General features: G+C 39.6%; 2 protein-coding genes across 3 annotated transcripts in view; one reads left to right on the top strand and one right to left on the bottom strand.

The window, feature by feature from the left end:
• The window catches only part of Cenpj (centromere protein J), a 44,602-nt gene extending 33,683 nt beyond the window's left edge, over positions 1-10,919 (top strand). The window contains exons 10-17 of one of the 2 annotated variants that reach the window (XM_021181857.1): positions 3,334-3,576; positions 4,079-4,163; positions 6,275-6,339; positions 6,563-6,667; positions 7,554-7,694; positions 7,767-7,851; positions 7,934-8,054; positions 10,571-10,919. In XM_021181857.1, the coding sequence (XP_021037516.1) occupies positions 3,334-3,576; positions 4,079-4,163; positions 6,275-6,339; positions 6,563-6,667; positions 7,554-7,694; positions 7,767-7,851; positions 7,934-8,054; positions 10,571-10,763 (1,038 nt within the window). In that variant the 3' untranslated portion in view covers positions 10,764-10,919. The remainder of the gene's footprint in view (positions 1-3,333; positions 3,577-4,078; positions 4,164-6,274; positions 6,340-6,562; positions 6,668-7,553; positions 7,695-7,766; positions 7,852-7,933; positions 8,055-10,570) is intronic. The other variant, XM_029468694.1, reaches the window with a different exon arrangement.
• Positions 10,920-12,369: 1,450 nt separating this feature from the next.
• Positions 12,370-19,559, bottom strand: part of Rnf17 (ring finger protein 17) — a 113,070-nt gene continuing 105,880 nt past the window's right edge. The window contains exons 35-37 of the mRNA XM_021182183.1: positions 14,835-15,024; positions 12,996-13,095; positions 12,370-12,589 (exon numbers count right to left, since the gene is read on the bottom strand). Coding sequence (XP_021037842.1) covers positions 12,997-13,095; positions 14,835-15,024 — 289 coding nt within the window. The 3' untranslated portion in view covers positions 12,370-12,589; position 12,996. The remainder of the gene's footprint in view (positions 12,590-12,995; positions 13,096-14,834; positions 15,025-19,559) is intronic.

Raw genomic sequence — 19,559 nt, 5'->3', positions numbered from 1 at the left:
GAACCATGCTGAATGAGCCCTTGTAGGCAAGTCTGAGGGGACGGCATTTAAGGAGACATTCCTGCTATTAATGTGCCTTTCCTGATATTAAATATATATAATAATCACTAGGTATTAGTCCATCCTTTTGGGCAGAGTTTTGCAGATCAACGATGATGTACTGTCTTGTAGTGATGCTATTCAGACAAATCTATGATTTCTTAATTCCTAATGATGATTTTATAAGAATTCCTAAAATTATACTAATAACTACGAAGCCCTGTATAGTAGGACTGCTGTTAAAGCCCTCTCTGATATAAAAACTGCAGTTAGAACTCTGCCAGTCTTCATGTGTCATGAGTTAATTGCTTGTGAGATAGAAAGAGGGTATTTACAACTTAGAATACATTCCTTAGAACTGTAAGACAATTAACCAAAGGTCATAAAATGGAACAAGTGACTTATTGTAGATGCACAGACAGAAGATAAAATATTGGCTGGGTTTATCTATACAAAACTTTAGTGCTAACTTAGACCCAAAAATTATAGTTTTAGACTCTAACCTGTAGACTAGTAACAGATAATGAATGTCTAGCTAGATAAGTAGTTGTAATGGAAACAAATGAAAACATCTCTGTTGTAAACTTATTCAATTTATGATTTGAATTTATGTTTGAACTTTTACTGAACTTGTAAAAAAAGGATGCTTGGAAATGTGATGTTTTCCTTTTTAAAAAGGTACAGAAAACTAGGAAGGATGACATTAGAGCAGAAGGGGAGAGCACGGTTAGGAGGAGGAAGGGCAGCGGAGTAACTTAGAAATGAAGAGAGCACATAGTCTGATAGGTCCCCCACGCCCTTTACTCTCCCTTTGTTTTTCTATTTCTGTGAAGTATTTGGGGGATTCAAATCCACTGAATCTGAAAATTGCTTTTGGTAGTTCAAACATTTCACAATATATTCTGGTAAACCACGAGTGTGGGAATTCATCTTATTCTACAGTGTCTTGTTCAGTTTATTTATTGATTGATTGTTTTCACTGTAAAGGATTTTTATCTCATTGGTTAGATTTTTGTCCTAGGAATCTGATGTATGTATTTTTAAAGCTATTATAACTGACACTGTTTTCCTGATTTCTGTCACATTGCATTAGTGAATGTGGTTTAATGTATTGGCAATTTAGTGATTTTTGCTCATTGACTATATAATTTGCCATTCTGGTAGAATTCTGGGTTAGAGTTTTTAAGTATAGGTTCATGTTGTCTGCACACACAGACAATTGAAGTTCTTCCCTTTTTGTATCACTTTTATTTCTCTTGCCTTTCTCTCCAGCCTTCTATTTCTAGCTTCTTTAGGGCTTTTTATCTTGAAGGGATATTCATATTGTCAGAGGCTTTCCGCATCCATTGAGATAATATGTGATTTGTCTCTATGTATTGTATTGCATTTATTAATTTACATGTTTAACTACCCCTGTATCCCTGGAATGGAATCAACCTAATCATGTTGTTGTATGGTCTTACTTTGTCTGCATTTAATTTGGTCTGCATATACCTTTATTGAGATTTTTTTTTTTACCTTAAAATGCAAGCACTTATTCAAGGTCATATCATTAGGAATAAATGATGATTTAATTATCTTTAATCTTTTTTTTTTTTTTTTTTTTTTTTAACAGTCCAGTTGTTATCCCCCTCCTGGTCTGCCCTCATCTCATTCCTCCTCCAAGAGGATGCCCCTTCCCTCCCCCACCTCCAACCCCAGTAGGCCTCCCCATTCCCTGGGGCCTCAGTCTCTCGAGGGTTAGGTGCATCTTCTCTCACTGATGCCAGACCAGGCAGTCCTCTGCTGTATATGTGCCAGGGACCTTGTACCAGCTAGTGCCTGGTTAGTAGCTCAGTGTCTAAGAGATCTTGGGGGTCTAGGTTAATTGAGACTGCTGTTCTTCCTATGGGTCACCCTCCTTCTCCACTTCTTCCAGAGGGCAGACCATAGCATTAGTAATAGTGTCAGGCCTTGGAGCCTCCCCTTGAGATGGATCCCAATTTGGGCTGGTCACTGGACCTCCTTTCCCTGTGTCTCTTCTCCATTTTTGTCCCTGTAGTTCACTCACCTGGGGACATGTGCTCACGAAAAGAGTACTCCTTGTTTTATGGTGAAGTTTTAAGCCTGATGATTTAAGTCAGCATTTGCCTAGCATGCTCAAACCCCAGGACTCAGTCCTCAGCCTAATGATAGGGCATCAGAGTACAGAAATGAGAAGTTTTGTTGTGTGCTTGTATGGGTTTTGTTATCAGAGTAATACTGGTTTCTCAGGATGATCTTAGTGTTCTTAGGGCACATGAGACATCTGATACAGAGGAAGGCAGCATCTCTCCATCCTTCCCAGCTAGCTCTATAATCCTAGCTGAATTCCATCACTCTGTGCTCTTGGGTCTTTCCTAGTGAGTCAGTAAAATGGCCCGCCAATTTTATTTGGGAGACTGTTTAGTGCTGTCCTCTATTGTCTTTGTTGTAGTTCTCAAATCACTGATGACACTGTCCTGACTTTAGTCTTGATTTTGTGTGTACATTTGCAGTTTGATCATAGACAGGTCTAGAAGTTTGTTCACTAGTTTTGTTTATTCCATCTACAGCAGCTCATTTCTCCCTCTTTCACTACTGGGAAATCTCATTGGGAAACTGGCAAGCATGTTCTACCTTTCTGCTACATTCCCAGCCCCTCATTTCTTCCCCTCCTTCTCCTCCTTCCTCTTTTCTTTTTGTCTGTTGTGCTGCTGGGGATCAAACCCAGGGTCCTGTAGATGCTTGGCAAACATAGTACCTCCTTCATTTTCTTAATATTGCTTTCTACTCATTAATGTCTTTTTTTTTTTTTTTTCCTAAGACAAGTGCAATAGTGAGGAGGAGGTGGGATATTTAGCAAGTAATTCAGTGTTGCACTGACTGAGCAGTCAATGGAGGTAACTCACCCCCTTTGGACAGCCGTACTCATGGATCTCTCAGCTCATCTATTTTCAGGGCAGGTGGCTTTGACTTTGGATTCTGTTTTCTCTTTAGCACAAGTTGATGTCTGTTCAAGAATTGATGCGGTTTTTGTTAGTGGTTAGGTTAGGCTGCATTCCCTTATGCCATACTCGGAGCTGAATCTGCTTTGTCTTGGCTTGTGATCAGTTGTTGACAATGTACGGTAAGCACTTAACTGACTCCACATCCCAGCTCTGGAAACCCAATGCCCCTTACTGTCTAGGCATGCTCTCCTGCTGTCTGTGGCGGGCTGGCATTTTGTTGTATTGATTTTGTTGTATCTCTTCTCCAGTTGCCTTGTTTTAATTCTGTAACCTTTTCTTTTGAGAGGCCTTGAAACAGCAAATAGCAGATTTACAGGAAGACTTGAAAAGGAAGGAAACAAAGTGGTCAAGCACACAGAGTCGCCTCAGAAGCCAGATAGAGATGCTCGTCAAAGAGAACACAGACCTCAGGGAAGAGATAAAAGTAATGGAAAGGTTCCGACTGGATGCCTGGAAGAGAGCAGAAGCTATGGAGAACAGTCCCAAGGCCTGCCAGTACATGATGGCCACAAAAAAGGATGAGTCCATGGTAGGTTTGGGAAGTCTTCTATCAAATCATGGTGAAGGCTAATGTACATTTAAACTCATAAAGCCAGGAAATGGAATGGTGGATTTAGAGGGTGGGAAGTTAGTGTTACACAGATCCAGGAGGACTGCCACTAGACTGAAAGCTCAGGCTGGACACAGATTGATGGTGGGGTAGGTCAAGAGACCAGATACTATCACCAGGGAGGTGGGAGGTTCTGACAGTGCTGGTGATAGGCACAGATTTGGGGATGGGGGTGTGTCAGGTGGCTTCATCAACCACTGGGGACGGGAGAGAGGTTTGTGGAAGAGGCTGATTGACATGAAGGAGGTCGGTTTTGTGCCTTGAGCTGGAGGATAGTGTGTGTTTCATTCCTAGACAGCCACCAATTTACCTGGCCTACTGCGGTAATTGAGAGTACAGAACAACAGCCCTTAACTGAGTTAATTTTGTTCAGTGTCATAAAATGTAGATTAACAATTATATTAAAAATTATCTCTCATAGAACTCATCATTTCAATTTCAAAAGAGTCATGTTTCTTCAGGAGTCCAGGTAGAAAAATATAAGAAGAAGTATTTGCCAGCACAAGGTAAGGAGCTGTATGGTTCTTTTGTGTTTCAGAACGTTATAGGTAGTGTTAGCTGAGCTTGGTGACAGCTGCTACCCTACCTACCAGTCAGGAGGCTGACTACAGGTTCCAGGCCAGTCTAGGCTACCAAGTGAGACTGGCTCAGCGCGAAGGGGATGGGGCAGGAGAGAGGACTGTATTCAAGGAATTAAACACAAATGATCTTGGAGCCTCTGCATCACCTGTATATAAACTGCTGCCCTAGTTTCTCTGTTTCAAAAGACATTAGGAAACATATTGGTAAAGGAAAATGGATTTATTTACAGTGTGGATAAATTATAAATAGTTACATTTTATAGAAGAGACAAGACAAAGGCTAGAAAATGTGTCTGTATTCATTTGACTGTGAGATGAGTGTTAGAATTGAGTGTTCTTCCTGAGGCCAGTTCCTCCCCCATCAGGAGATTGCTGGAGAAACTTGGACCCCGTGGGGGTTGTTTTAGGATCTTTATATCAGTCTTACTCCTCAGATAATTCCTGATAGCATTTCATGCTTGTTTACTCTTTTAAACTACACATGCCCATACAATTTATAAATTGTTTCATACTGTTTCTGTGATTATTATGGGTTTACCCTGTGAAGGCTGGAGGCTGAACCCAGGTTCTTTGCAAAAGCAGCCACTGTTCTTAACTGCTGGGCCATCTCTCCAGCCTTAACAAATTCACTTGTATTACTTGGTTTGTGATGCTGCAATACCATTCTTCTCTGTACCTGGAATGCACACAGGCAGTTCTCTAGGTACACAGCAAGGGCTGGAATAACTGGACAATTGGCAGAATATTTTTAATAGCAATAGGTTGTGTCAAAATTATTTCTAAAATATACTAATATAGTTTAAGAATTTTGATTCCATTTATTTCTTGTGTTGTCTGGGAGTTACACATGTGGACTGAGAAGAATACTTGTAAGAAAGTAACTTCTCACACGGTACCTCTAGACTGAACCCTAGCAGTCACTCCTAGCAGCACTCGTGTTATCTACTGCACTGTCTCCCTAGCCCTGATTTTATACTCAGAAGCTAGGAAAGTGTGGGATTCCATACTTGCCCAGTACTCAATGCTGTCAGATTTGAGTTTTCGCTAACAGCTAAATGTATTTGTCATTGTTGTTTTAATTTGCATTTCCCCAGTCATTTAAATGCATTGAATACCATTCCCTCTGCTGACCAGCTGGATGGATACTAACTATCCCCCTAGACCCTCATTACTGGGAATTGAAACCCAAGGCTTAAGGTTTCAGGCTTCAAGCTGGGTGCTGAAAAACTCAGCCATCTCTTCAGTACTGAATTTGCTGCTTCTGCTGCTTCTTCTTCTCCTCCTCCTCCTCCTTCTTCTTCAGGAAAATTATTTATTTAGATCTTTAACCATTCTTACTTACATCACAAAACCTTTTTTCAGCCTGTCAACCTTTCCTTTAAAAGATAGAGTCCCATATAGCTCAGGTTAGCCTTGAGCTGGCTATGAAGCTAAGGCTGGCCTATGGGTACTCATTATCTATTTTGATGAACCCATTATTTTAATATTGCTAGGCCTTGTTTTGTCTATGGATATTCTGCCTGTTTGGATCTGCCTGCCTGGTACCTGCAGAGGCCAGAAGAGGGCACTGGCTTACCTGGACCTGGAGTTTGCATAGTGTTGTTAGCTGCCATGCAGATGCTGGGAGCTGTACCTGGTTCCCCTGCAAGAGCAAACAAGTGTTTTCTCTGCTGAGCCATGGATGAGCTCTTCCTGTTCCCTCAGGCTCCCACATGCCCGAGTACATTGTATGTACACAGACTCACATATACACATAAATACAATACAACAGCACTGACAAAGGAAATGTTTATGTCTGGTGTGAGAATGTGTGTACTACTGTGCTCTTGTGGAGGGCATCTGACAACCTGTAGAAATTGGTTCTCTCTTCCCACCATGTAGGTTCCAAGGATTAATATTTAAAGGCTTTTTAATGTTGCAAGTGCTTTTACCTGCTAAGCCATCTCTTTGGCCCCAAAGGAAATGTTTAACCAGGTCAATAAGTTAGATATTTTCATTAAGCATTAAAACTGACTCTGACAATTCCTTTCTAACAGGAAATCTATCTAGAAGATACAAGTCTGCACCTCCTCGTGATTTAGGCAGCTCCGATAAAGGACAAGTAAATATTTTTATAATATTAAATACTGAATGTTCTTTATTCAGGGTGTAAATGATTTGTTCAATTTTCAACCAGGTATAAAGGAGGGCTTTTTTTTAACATTGCAAATGTTTTCTATATATAACAACAACAACCACTAGTTATAGAATCATGTAATTTTAGAATCTAGCTGTCAATTTAATAGGTGCAGGTTATAACTGCTTAAAAATTTCTTGTCTTGTAGGCTGCCTTGCCCAGAGAGCCTCTTCAACAAGTGAACTTCCCAGATCTTGAATATAAAAACAAAGAGGAAGAAATTCAGGGAGAAGTCAGTCATCCTGATGGAAAGGTAAAAACATTCATTTAAAATAGTGATTATGTCGGGGCTGGAGAGCTGGCTTGGTGGTTAAAAGTATTAGCTACTCTTCCAGAGGACCTGGGTTCAATTCTCAGCACCCATGTGGCAGCTTACAACTGTCTGTAGCTCCAGTTTCAGGGGATCTGATGCTATCACACACAGACATACAGGCAGGCAGAACACTAATCGATCCTCATAAAAATAAAAATCAGTAAGTCATTAAAAATATGTGATACAAAGTGGAAAAAGTGGGTGTGCTAACCAAAAGGAGGAGTGAAAAGGGGCATAAATGATATTTGTCGGGGAAGGTAACTAAGGATTTTTCTATTGGGTTTGTGTTGCATATACCCTAATCTTGTTTATTTAATTGAAATAATGCCAAAGTTCAGTCTAGCCTTGAGCATTGAGGAGGATAAACAGTCAAAAGAAGTAACCACATTTAATTAGTCTTCTATAGGATACCAAGTTGAGGAGAGGTTTTGTTTTAGATAAGTTAACATAAATAGAATATAAACAACAACAACAACAATGAGAAAAGCATAAACCCTGGTGAAATAAGTGTTCCCTATTTGGATTTTATGAACTGTTTTACTTTTATTATGGAGCCTTTGGACATGCGTCAATAGGGAGGAGTTCCTCATGCCTCTGTTGCATGGTCTCAGGAGGAAATCGTTTTACATTTTAAATGTTTTCCTCTTTCCAGGTCTCCCCTTCGGAAGCCCCCTATTCTACCCCCCTCCCCCTGCCTCTATAAGAGTGTTCACCCACCCACTCCTGTCTTCCCGCCCTGGCATTCTCCTACATTGGGACATCGAACTTCCTCAGGCCCAAGGGCCTCTACTCAGGAGGAAATCTTACCTACCTTGTGTCTTTTCAGGTAGAAAAAATTTATAAAAATGGGTGCCGGGTTGTTCTGTTTCCCAATGGAACTCGGAAAGAAGTGAGTGCGGATGGGAAGAGCATCACCGTTACATTTTTCAATGGTGATGTGAAGCAGGTCATGCCAGATGAGAGAGTGGTATGTATGCTCAGGGCAATGCTTCTAGCTGCATCATCTCAGAAGGGGCAAATTCACCAAATGTCTTTGTAGGTCTACTACTATGCTGCTGCCCAGACCACGCACACCACATACCCAGAAGGACTTGAAGTTTTACATTTCTCAAGTGGACAAATAGGTATAAACTAACTTTACCTCCACTATTAAACTCTAATCTTCCTTTAAGAAAATATTTTGATAACAATTGTTTTTTAAAACAGAAAAGCATTTCCCAGATGGAAGAAAAGAAATCACATTTCCTGACCAGACCATTAAGATGTTATTTGCTGATGGTCAAGAAGAGAGCATCTTTCCAGATGGCACAATTGTCCGAGTACAACGGTATGGCACCACTCAAGTCTGTTTCTACATTTTCCAGTTTTCATGGTTCCAATTTTAAAACAAATCTGAAACCTTTGGGACTGGGGATCTGTCAGTAGAGAAGAGCGCTTGCTGTGCAGAGTGAAGGTCTGATGGAACTTACCACGGTGCATGGTCCTGTGACCCCAGTGCTGGGGATGGGGTAGGGGAAAGGTCAGGTGGGGACAGGAAGCCTAGCCTAAACCGCAGGTTCCATGAGAGGCCTTGTCTTAGGGAATAAAGTAGAATCCTTCTTTGGCTCTACATGTAAGGGAGCATGCAACCCTCCCAAAAACAAAACAAAACAAAACATAGCAGTGACTTCAAGTTTCAATGAGGTGAGAAGTGAACACAGACACTGTGAAGTTTAGAAGCAATGAGAGCTAATGGGACTTAGAGAGAGGCTGCACAGAACTCAGGAGTGGAAGTTGTCTCGAAGTTTAGTGAGTCCTGAAAACAGGAGATGCAGAAGGCAGACTGCCCTCTTTTCAATTTCTCAAGCTCTCTGTTCTGTTACAGGTTTAATTTCTGGGCATATTTGATCCAAACTTTCAAAATCAATAAGCTCTTTCCTTGTCCTTCTGAATATTACATTTCTGAAAGTTTTATGTGGTCTCTCTGGATGCCCAATCCACAATAAAAACCATATTTTTTTGGTTTGTTTCAAAGCAGGGTTTCTTGTAGCTTAGGCTGGCCTAGACCTCACCATGCTGAGATTCTGGGGTGTACCATCATCAGCCTGATACAGAGCCTTTTACCCACCATTTTAATCATAGCCCTGCCTGGAGAAGTTTTCCCTTCTTTATCGTAGGAACTAAATACCTCCTCTTTTGAAAACAGTTAACACTAATCAACATGAAGTCTATGGTAAAAATTCACCAAGGAAGTAAAACGAATTTAGGTGGTACATGGACTTCTTACAGTCATTGTAATGTTTTCCCCTTGTGTAGAATAGTTTGTTAAAAAATTTACAAATCTACCATACATTGGATAACAGGATAACATTAGTACAAATTTAAGATTTTGTTTACTCTTACTTTTGAAGTTTTGCTTGCATAATAATGAGAAATAAAAATTATGTACTAATGCATCTAGCTTCAACATAGATTAACTCATAGCCATTCTTATTTTCATAGGCAAAATCCCAAGTATTTGGTCAGAATTACTTTTTACTTGAGAGCTGTGGTTCTGAAATTGTAGCGTGCCATTGACAATCACCTGCACTGCTCAGTTGCCGTTGTGCTGGGCATGGATTTCCCCGAGGAAGCATCAGCTCTTGGAATGGGTTTTGCGTCTCCCACATGAATGGGGCGCAAGACTGTTCTGCTGGTAACACCTGCCCATCTCTGTTCCGAATTGCTGACTTCCAGTCTGTAACTCCAGGCTTCTATTGGTCATGGAAATTCTGTCAGTTGTGGGGAATTCATTGTGAATGTCCCATAGATTTATGACCAACAATCCACTTGGTGTTAATTGTTCAAAGTACTAAAGCAGTCTTCAATTTAGTGAAAAAGAGCCATCTCAGCTTTCCCCCAAGGAAACTGAATAGCTAAATTTAAACATGATGACCAGTTTTGAGCTGGGCATGGTGACATATATGAACTTTTTTTTTTCATTATTTATTTACTTTACATTCCAGTATCAGCACCCCTTCTCCTCCCAGTCCCCACCCACACAAATCTTCCCCCAATTCCCCCCATTTCTCCTGAGAAGGGGGATTGCAGAACTAGGTACATCCTCTCCTACTGAAGCCAGACAGGGTGGCTCACTTAGGACAACAGGATCCGCAGGCACCACATTAAGAGACAGCAGCAGCTGTTGGAGACCCACATGAAGACCAAGCTGCACACTTGTTAAACGAGTTATTAATCCCAGAACTGAGGAGGCAGGGAGATCACTGGGAGTTTGAGGATGGCCTACTTTACATAATGAGTTGCAGGCCAGTTAGGGAGGGCTACATAAAGAGACTGTCCCCCAAAATAAAAATAAAATAAAATATTTCAGAGGCTGAACATATCTAAAATTAAAAAACAAAAACTAAACATTTAATAGTAAATTATTAATAGAAACTTTGCATGGTCACATGTAAAGTAGCTATTACTGATAATCCTGGAACTGAAATGCTGCAAACAGAACTTGCAATTGTATTGGGAAAAGAGAAGACCAACTAGTGTGTTTAGGAGAAAGAAAACAATTGCAGAATCAAAGGCGACTTTAGCTAGCTTTCCTGGTGTGTGTGTCTTTCCTTTTTATTCTTCCACAGTATTGAGGATTGGCTTAAGGCCTCATGCACACTAGGCAAGTACTGTTCCCTTGAGCTCCTCTAGCTCTATTTTAAATTTCAGGGGTGGTGAGACAAGATTTTATGTGTGTTCAGGCTAGTATTGAACTCCTAGTTCTCCTATGGGGCTGGTATTACAGCTGGGTGCCTACCACTATGCCCAGCTCCTGTTGATATATATATTTTGAGAAATTATTTTCTGGTTTAAATTTTACAGTGATGGCAACAAGATCATAGAGTTTAATAATGGCCAAAGGGAGCTCCATACTGCCCAGTTCAAGAGACGAGAGTATCCTGATGGGACTGTTAAGACTGTCTATGCAAATGGCCATCAAGAGACAAAGTACACATCTGGCCGAGTTAGAGTGAAGGACAAAGACGGTAATGTGCTAATGGACACAGAAATGTGAAGATCTTTTGTGGGATTAATCATGAAGTAACACTAAGTGCTTTTTCTGTTCAGGGTATGTACATTTCTTACATGTTCAGTTGTTTAATTTATATAATGTGTGTGTCTAAATAAAAAGATTATGTTTGAATTTTAAAATTAAAGTTTTGCCATACTGCATCTGTTTTACATTCTTTGAAACACAAAAGTGGCTTATCTAGTGCATGTGTTTTCCATAGTTAGGAAAATATTATTACTTTGTTGTAAACCATACAGGTTTTTAAAATATATATAAGTATCTTTGCTTTTTTGTTTTTACTGTTTGGAGACCACTCTGTAGGTCAGGCTGGCCTTGAATTCACAGAGATTCACCTGCTTTTGTGTCCCCATTGCTGAGATTAAAGACATGCACCACCACACATGATTTATGCAGGCTTTCAAAATAAGAAAACCCAAGAGTGCCGGGCAGTGGTGGCGCACGCCTTTAATCCCAGCACTTGGGAGGCAGAGGCAGGTGGATTTCTGAGTTTGAGGCCAGCCTGGTCTACAGAGTGAGTTCCNAGGCAGGTGGATTTCTGAGTTTGAGGCCAGCCTGGTCTACAGAGTGAGTTCCAGGACAGCCAGGGCTATACAGAGAAACCCTGTCTCGAAAAAACCAAAAAAAAAAAAAAAAGAAAAAAAAAGAAAAAAAGAAAAAAAGAAAACCCAAGAGTAAAAGAAGTATATCAAATACTTGTTCCACTGGATGTGAACTAAAAAGTGAGTGCCAAGACAGTAAGTATTACAGCCAAAACTGAAATGAAAACTGCCATCCTGTCCAGACTCAGGACTTGTAAAAGAATGGAGATGAACACAAACAGGCCAGACCATGTTACAAGTACTAAGAAGTCTTAGGAGAAAGCAGTTACAGCCAGGATGCTGCATAACTTGTCAAAACCAGCAGTAAGTAGCTGGTGTGAGCTGACCACAGCCTCCTCCTTGTTGTTATCACCAACACAAGCAAGCTATGCTCAAAGAATGGGCAACTTGCCCATTGTAAGTTTATGACTAGAACAATAAGTATTGGTAATTACTCATTAAAAAATAGCAGTTCTACATGATTAAGAACTGAGTGTGAAAAAAAAAATAGAGTGTGGAAGAATTTTAAAGTAATACATGAAGCATACATGTTAAAGAAAATGGTGTCAACTGCCATCTTCAGGAATGGCAGCTATTTTTTTTCAAAAGTAATTGCCTCCTGACTCAGCAAACCCCTCTACTATGCATACATAGGCAAACCTCTCACGTGGATTAGAGCCCTCTAGGAGAATCTGATGAAGAAACAACAAAAACGCCCAGTAACTGCCAGTGTATCTAACAACAAGATCATGCACTCAGACGGGCAGTGAGTTAGTAGAGCTGCCACTGACAAGGCAGTGAAGACAATGAAATGTTACCTATGTTTCCCCTTACTCAGTCTACTATACTCATATACAGCAAAGCCACCAAGACTTCTCTAATAATTACAGATACCCTCTCAGTCATACTCACCTCTGTAAGGGACTGAGGGTGCCCATGGGTGAGACATTTCAGGATCTTCAACAATTCTAGTATTTTTTTAAACAGCATCTTAATAACATGAACTAAAATTTCTATGACTAAATTTTATTTTGAAAGGACAGTAAAAACAAAAATGTTTTAAAGAAAATATTAACTTTTCACCACACCATTCCTTAACAATTTACCAAATAAGACTAAAGGAGGAAAAAACTGATACCACTGCAGAACAGGTTAAAATCAAACCTGAAGTGTGGTACAAATCTTAACAGGAAACTGTTTTTCTGGACAGCTGCAGGAGCTCTTGTGCACCTGAAAAACAGAAAGTGTTACTTTAACCCTCGCCTTAATGCTGTACTCGGTTCTAGTGGTGCTGTTTGTTAGCTAGGTCACCAATGGTTCTGTATGCCTGCTATTTGAGAATGAGCCTAAATTATTTATGGTACAAATTGTCCTGTTATGCTTGCCCCTCACCCACTACTACATTTACAAGTACAAGGAGTCATCGATAATGGTGTTCAAGAGGTAGAAAGGCCTCGGGCAACAAACTATGGAAGAGAGTTCTTAGAGAATTCCATCTTTTGAGAAATACGAATATCTGAGATGCATTAAGAATATCTGAGATGCATTTATAAGGAATTCAGCATTAGTCTCTGTGGTCATAGCACTTGTGTAGACACACCTGCTGACTAAGCAGGCGACCAAGAAGTACACTTACATCATTCATCTTTATCTGCAAGCCCCATTTCTACCAAGGACATGTGAACTGGGTATTGTTCATCTTCATATAATGTCACTATTTGTTCTGGTGCCTGAGCCTAAAATTGAAAGATACAGTTGAAAGATATCAGGAAAACAATAATGTGTCTGTGTATACATCTATAATGTGGTAACATACCTATAATCTTACCACTCAGGAGGCAGAAGCAGAAAGTTCACAAAAATCCCCAACCCCACAAACAAAACACAGTGTTGTCTTTGGTGCCCTTTCTCTCCTCCACCTGGCTGCTCTCCCTGGGAGGAAGGCACAGGACTAATTCATACTCTACCTTTAGAGGGCAAATCTAATGGATTCTTGCTAAGTCCTATTCCTCCCATTCTCTTCCTCTTAAACTAATGAAACCTCAAGTCTCTCCTGACTAGACAGACAGCTAATAGTCTTTTATATTACTTTAGAATGTAAAGATTCTTTTACATTCTATACACCACATACTGTATCTGCTATGCATAAGCTAAAATTAGGCTGTTGTTCATAGAAGTAAAGAAATATATATTTGAAATAAATACTTGGCTTGTCTGTATTTTCACCAACTTATTTAGAAACACCCTTCATGAACTATGTATATGCTAGTACACAGATAACAGGACTTTCCAAAAGCATTTTCTAGTAATAGCCTTGTCTCGTGAGTTCATTCCTGTGGAAAGCAGTATACAGGATTCTTTGTCCTAGCACCTGACAGAGGGAGGCAGGTGGGCCTGAAGAGTAACTCACAGGCACCTATATCACCAGCCCAGCCCAGGAGCCCAGGGCTGTGTCAAGATAGAGCTCTACGAGTCCTGAGTTTTATAATATTGAGCCAGAATATACATATGTATGTGTGTGTGTGTGTGTGTTTGAGTAAGGAGGATAAAAAATGTCCAGTTCTAGAACACCATGCAAAACTAGGTTCCTGCTTGCCTGTGATATAACTTAAAGAGATTACCATCTGGAGTTTTGTCTTTTATAAAATCTTTTAAACTTATCTAATATGTGTGAGTTCTTTGCTATCATGTATCTAAGATCACAATGTCTTTACAAAGCTCAAAAGAGGGCATCTGATCCCAGAAACTGGGGTAGACTGTTGTGAGCCACCAGAACCAAACCTTGGTCCCTCTGCAAGAGTAGAAGTTTGTGTCCCTAACTCCTGAGCCACCTCTCCAGTTCCCCTCCTGCAGCTTTGAAACAGGTCTGGCCACCTTACAATTCAAGCCTCTCTGAATGTAGCTCCCCCAGTTTTCAGGACGCAGCTTGTGTATCACTTTCTGGGCCCTACTTACTTAGTTATTGAGGACCTACTAACAAGTTTCTTAAGCACCTTCCCACATCTCTTCAGATGTAAACAGTAATTTCTTACATTCCCCCTCAGCCTGCAAAGCCATCTATACCTCTACTGTACTTTGATTCTACCTCAGATTAATCAATGGTATACAAGTTTGCTTTTCATTAACTTAAAAGTGTTTTGATTATATGATACACATTTATTATTTCATCCATTATTTATTATATTATCCATTATGTATCACTTTAGGGTAGTAAAATTTGTTAAAACTAATTTTTCCCCTTTGGTAGGTGTGATAGGGCCCAGGGTGATGACTTTGAACTACTAACTTGTGGCAGTTAGTAGAGTTCCATGCCAAGCCCCCCAAAACCATTTTAACTAGTCTTAAGACTTAACTTATATAGTTTATGTGGCATTGTAAGCTTTAACTATTATTTTTTAAACAGAAGCAAAACACTTTATGAAGTTAACAGGGCTATGGAAATAGCTTTAAAATAATTTGGCTAAGACGTAATTACCACAGAAGCAGCATAAAGTTGTTTTCCTTGGAGACAGTCTATCATAGTCCACAAGGCTTCCATGCTCCACTTGGGACAGTATGGTATTCTTGTTTTTCCCGAGTCACTTAAGGGAGGTTTAAACCCTGCCAAGAGCACCTTTATGGCTTGGGCTGGGTACTGCATAAGCTGAACAGGAATCTGACGTAGTCTGTTACAAGAGATTGATAAAATGATGAGAATGTCATGATTTCAATTCTCAGTTAAAGCTGTGTCACTCTCAGTAGAAAACAGGAGAAAAGCTTCATGTACTGATTTGACAAAGATGGCACCAATAGCATAGCCGAGAAAAGTCAGAAAAACCAAAAGCCCTTGGGCACTGTTAGTGACGTACAATAGTGATGTACAGTTGTGGAGACTTATACATGGGAATTCCTTAGATAGTAAAAATAGAGTATATGGCCCAGCCAATTCCATCTCCTGTATACACTCCAGGCAATTGAAAGCAGGGTCTCAAAAATGCACCTGCGTACTTGTGTTCATTACAGTCTTGCTCACAGAAGGAAGAAGTAAAATCCCAGTTTCAGCCCATGAAGAGTGTCTAAAGTTGAGACAGACACATACAAATAAATGCCTTAGGAAGTGAACTGTGGCATGTCCCACATGGGTGAACCTTGAAGACTAGGCACAGAAGGGACAGAAAGTAGTTTACTGGGCTGGGTGAGGGTGGAGTATATTTATTGGGAAGAATTTCTGTGCAGATTGATTAAAAATGATTTGAAAATGTAAATGTGAAGTTGAATAATACTGTGAATGTACTTAGAAGCCAATTAATCTAAATATATCTAAACACTAAGATGGTAAACCTTACATATATTTTATCAAAATAAAAACCTACAGTAAAAATTCCTAATTTGGAGGCCCACGGGATCAAGATCAAGGGATCAGTGGTCAAGAGCATATACTGCTCTTGACCCAATTTTGAGTTTCAGAACCCATGTTTGAAGCTCACAACTATGTGTAAGTCTAGCCCCAGGGGATGTGATGCCTATGACCTCTTTAGATACCTATACTAATATGCACAAGCCCACATAATACACATAATAAAAACAAAGATATTTTAAAATACTCAATCTGCACTTGTGAGATGGCTCAGCAGGTTGGGGGCTTGCTGCTAAGAAGCCTAAGATCTGGTTCAGTTCCAGTATCCCATGTAGCAGAAGGAGAAAAAGAACTCCTTCAGGTTTTCATTTATTTTTTATTTTATGACTTATCATTGCACACATTGCTCTCTAAATCAGTACATGGAAGAAAACAGAAATTAAGATTAAAGCTATGCATTCACTTAGATCGTAAGAGTTGATTATATGGGAAATGCGAGGCATGTTAAGATTGGTTGTCATTTTGTTCTCTTAAAGGCTAAACAAGCAGCTGAGTGCACAGTAGGATAGGACTCTCAAGTCTTAGACAGTCGCAAGGTGAATCCTAATTCTGGTTGTGAGGTCCAGCAAAAGTTCTCTTAAAATATAAGAGATATTTTCATAACTCACAATGAAAAAATTAATAAACAATTTAAAAATAATTTTTTCTTTTAAAAATGAGGTGGCGGTGGGCTAAGGCTGATCTTCAATAACAACATAAATAATAGAAAGCCAACATACATGTGGAAGCTGAATAACACTCTACTCAATGATAACTTGGTCAAAGAAGAAATAAAGAGATTAAAGACTTTTTAAGAGTTTAATGAAAATGAAGACAAAACATACCCAAACTTGTGGGACACAATGAAGGCAGTCCTAAGAGGAAAACTAATAGCCCTGAGTGCCTCCAAAAAGAAACTGGAGAGAGCACACACTAGCAGCTTGACAGAACACCTAAAAGCTCTAGAACAAAAGTAAGCAGCCAGGTGTGGTGGTGCACGCCTTTAATCCCAGCACTGGGGAGGCAGAGGCAGGTGGATTTCTGAGTTTGAGGCCAGCCTGGTCTACAAAGTGAGTTCCAGGACAGCCAGGGATATACAGAAAAACCCTGTCTCAAAAAGCCAAAAAAAAAAAAAAAAAAAAAAAAAAGGAAGCAACTTCACCCAAGAGGAGTAGACAGCAGGAAATAATCAAACTCAGGGCTGAAATCAACCAAGTGGAAAGAAAAAGAACTATTCAAAGAATCAACCAAAGCAGGAGCTGGTTCATTGAGAAAATCAACAAGATAGATAAACCCTTAGCTAGATTAAGTAGAGGGCACAGGGACAACATCCTAATTAACAAAATCAGAAATGAAAAGGGAGACATAACAACAGATCCTGAAGAAATCCAAAAAAATCATCAGATCCTACTACAAAGGGCTATACTCATCAAAACTGGAAAACCTGGATGAAATAGACAAATTTCTAGACAGATACCAGGAACCAAAGCTAAATCAGGATCAGATTAACGATCTAAACAGTCTCATATCCCCTAAAGAAGTAGAAACGGTCATTAATAGCCTCCCACAAGCAAGAAAGCCCAGGACCAGATGAATTTAGTGCAGAGTTCTGAAATCAGACCTTCAAAGAAGACCTAATTCCAATTCTCTTCAAACTATTCCACAAAATAGAAACAGAAGGTACTCTACCCAATTAATTCTATGAAGCCACAATTACTCTGATACCTAAACCACATAAAGACCCCACAAAGGTAGAGAACTTCAGAAAAATTTCCCTTATGAATATCGATGCAAAAATACTCAATAAAATTTTCGCAAACCGAATTCGAGAACACATCAAAATGATCATCCATCACGATCAAGTAGGCTCAATCCCAGGGATTCAGGGATGGTTTAATATATGGAAATGTATCAATGTAATCCACTATATAAACAAACTCAAGGACAAAAAACACATGATCATCTCATTAGATGCTGAGAAAGCATTTGACAAAATCCAATACCCATTCATAATAAAAGTCTTGGAAAGATCACGAATTCAAGGCCCATACCTTAATAATAAAAGCAATCTACAGCAAACCAGTAGCCAACATCAAACTAAATGGAGAGAAACTTGAAGCAATCCCACTAAAATCAGGGACTGGACAAGGCTGCTCACTTTCTCCCTACCTATTAAATATAGCACTTGAAGTCCTAGCCAGAGCAATTAGACAACAAAAGGAGATCAAAGGGAAAAATTGGAAAGGAAGAAGTAAAAATATCACTATTTGCAGATGATATGACATGATAGTGTATATACGTGACCCCAAAAATTCCACCAGAGAATTCCTAAACCTGATAAACAGCTTCAGTGCAGTAATTCGATATAAAATTAACTCAAACGAATCAGTGGCCTTTCTCTACACAAAGGATAAACAGGCTGAGAAAGAAATTAGGGAAACAACACCCTTCACAATAGTCACAAATAATGTAAAATACCTTGGTGTGACTTTAACTAAGAAAGCAAAATATCTGTAGGATAAGAACTTCATGTCTCTGAAGAAAGAAAAAGTAGAATATGTCAGAAGATGGAAAGATCTCCCATGCTCCATGGATTGGCAGGATTAATATAGTAAAAATGGCTATACTGCTGAAAGCAATCTATAGATTCAATGCAATCCTCATCAAANTTCCAATTCAATTCTTCACAGAGTTAGAAAGGGCAATTTGCAAATTCATCTGGAATAACAAAAAACCTAGGACAGCAAAAACTATTCTTAACAATAAAAGAACCTCTGGTGGAATCACCATCCCTGACGTCAAGCTGTACTACAGAGCGACTGTAATAAAAACTGCATGGTACTGGTACAGCCACAGATTGGTAGATCAATGGAATAGAATTGAAGACCCAGAAACGAACCCATACACCTGTGGTCACTTGGTCTTTGACAAAGGAAGTAAAACCATGCAGTGGAAAAAAGTATTTTCACCAAATGGTGCTGGCACCACTGGCGGTTATCATGTGGAAGAATGCGAATTGATCCATTCTTATCTCCTGTACAAAGCTCAAGTCTAAGTGGATCAAAGAACTCCACATAAAACCAGAAACACTGAAACTTACAGAGGAGAAAGTAGGGAACAGCCTGAAAGATATGGGCACAGGGGAAAAATTCCTGAACAGAAGACCAATGGCTTGTGCTATAAGATCAAGAATCGACAAATGGGATCATCATAAAATTGCAAAGCTTCTGTAAGGCTAAGGACACTGTAAATAAGACAAAAAGGCCACCAACAGATTGGGAAAAGATCTTTACCTATCCTAAATCCCACAGGGGACTAATATCCAATATATATATAGAACTCAAGAAGTTGGACTCCAGAAAACCAAAAAATCCTATTTAAAATGGGGTACAGAGCTAAACAAAGAATTCTCACCTGAGGAATACTGAATGGCTGAGATGTACCTAAAAAATGTTCAACATCCTTAATCATCAGGGAAATGCAAATCAAAATAACCCTGAGATTCTACCTCACACCAGTCAGAATGGCTAAGATAAAAAACTCAGGTGACAGCAGATGCTGGCAAGGATGTGGAGAAAGAGGAACACTCCTCCATTACTGGTGGGATGGCAAGCTGGTACAACCATTCTAGAAATCAGTTTGGTGGTTCTTCAGAAAATTGGACATAGTTCTACTGGAAGAGCCAGCAATATCACTGCTGAGCATATACCTCGAAGATGCTCCAACATGTAATAAGGACACATGCTCCACTATGTTCATAGCAGCCTTATTTATAATAGCCAGAAGCTGGAAAGAACCCAGATGTCCCTCAACAGAGGAATGGAT

Source organism: Mus caroli, chromosome 14, assembly GCF_900094665.2.
Source record: "Mus caroli chromosome 14, CAROLI_EIJ_v1.1, whole genome shotgun sequence".
Taxonomy (NCBI): Eukaryota; Metazoa; Chordata; class Mammalia; order Rodentia; family Muridae; genus Mus; species Mus caroli.
The sequence above is the reverse complement of the archived record's forward strand: the minus strand, read 5'-3'. Positions and strand labels throughout refer to the sequence as shown.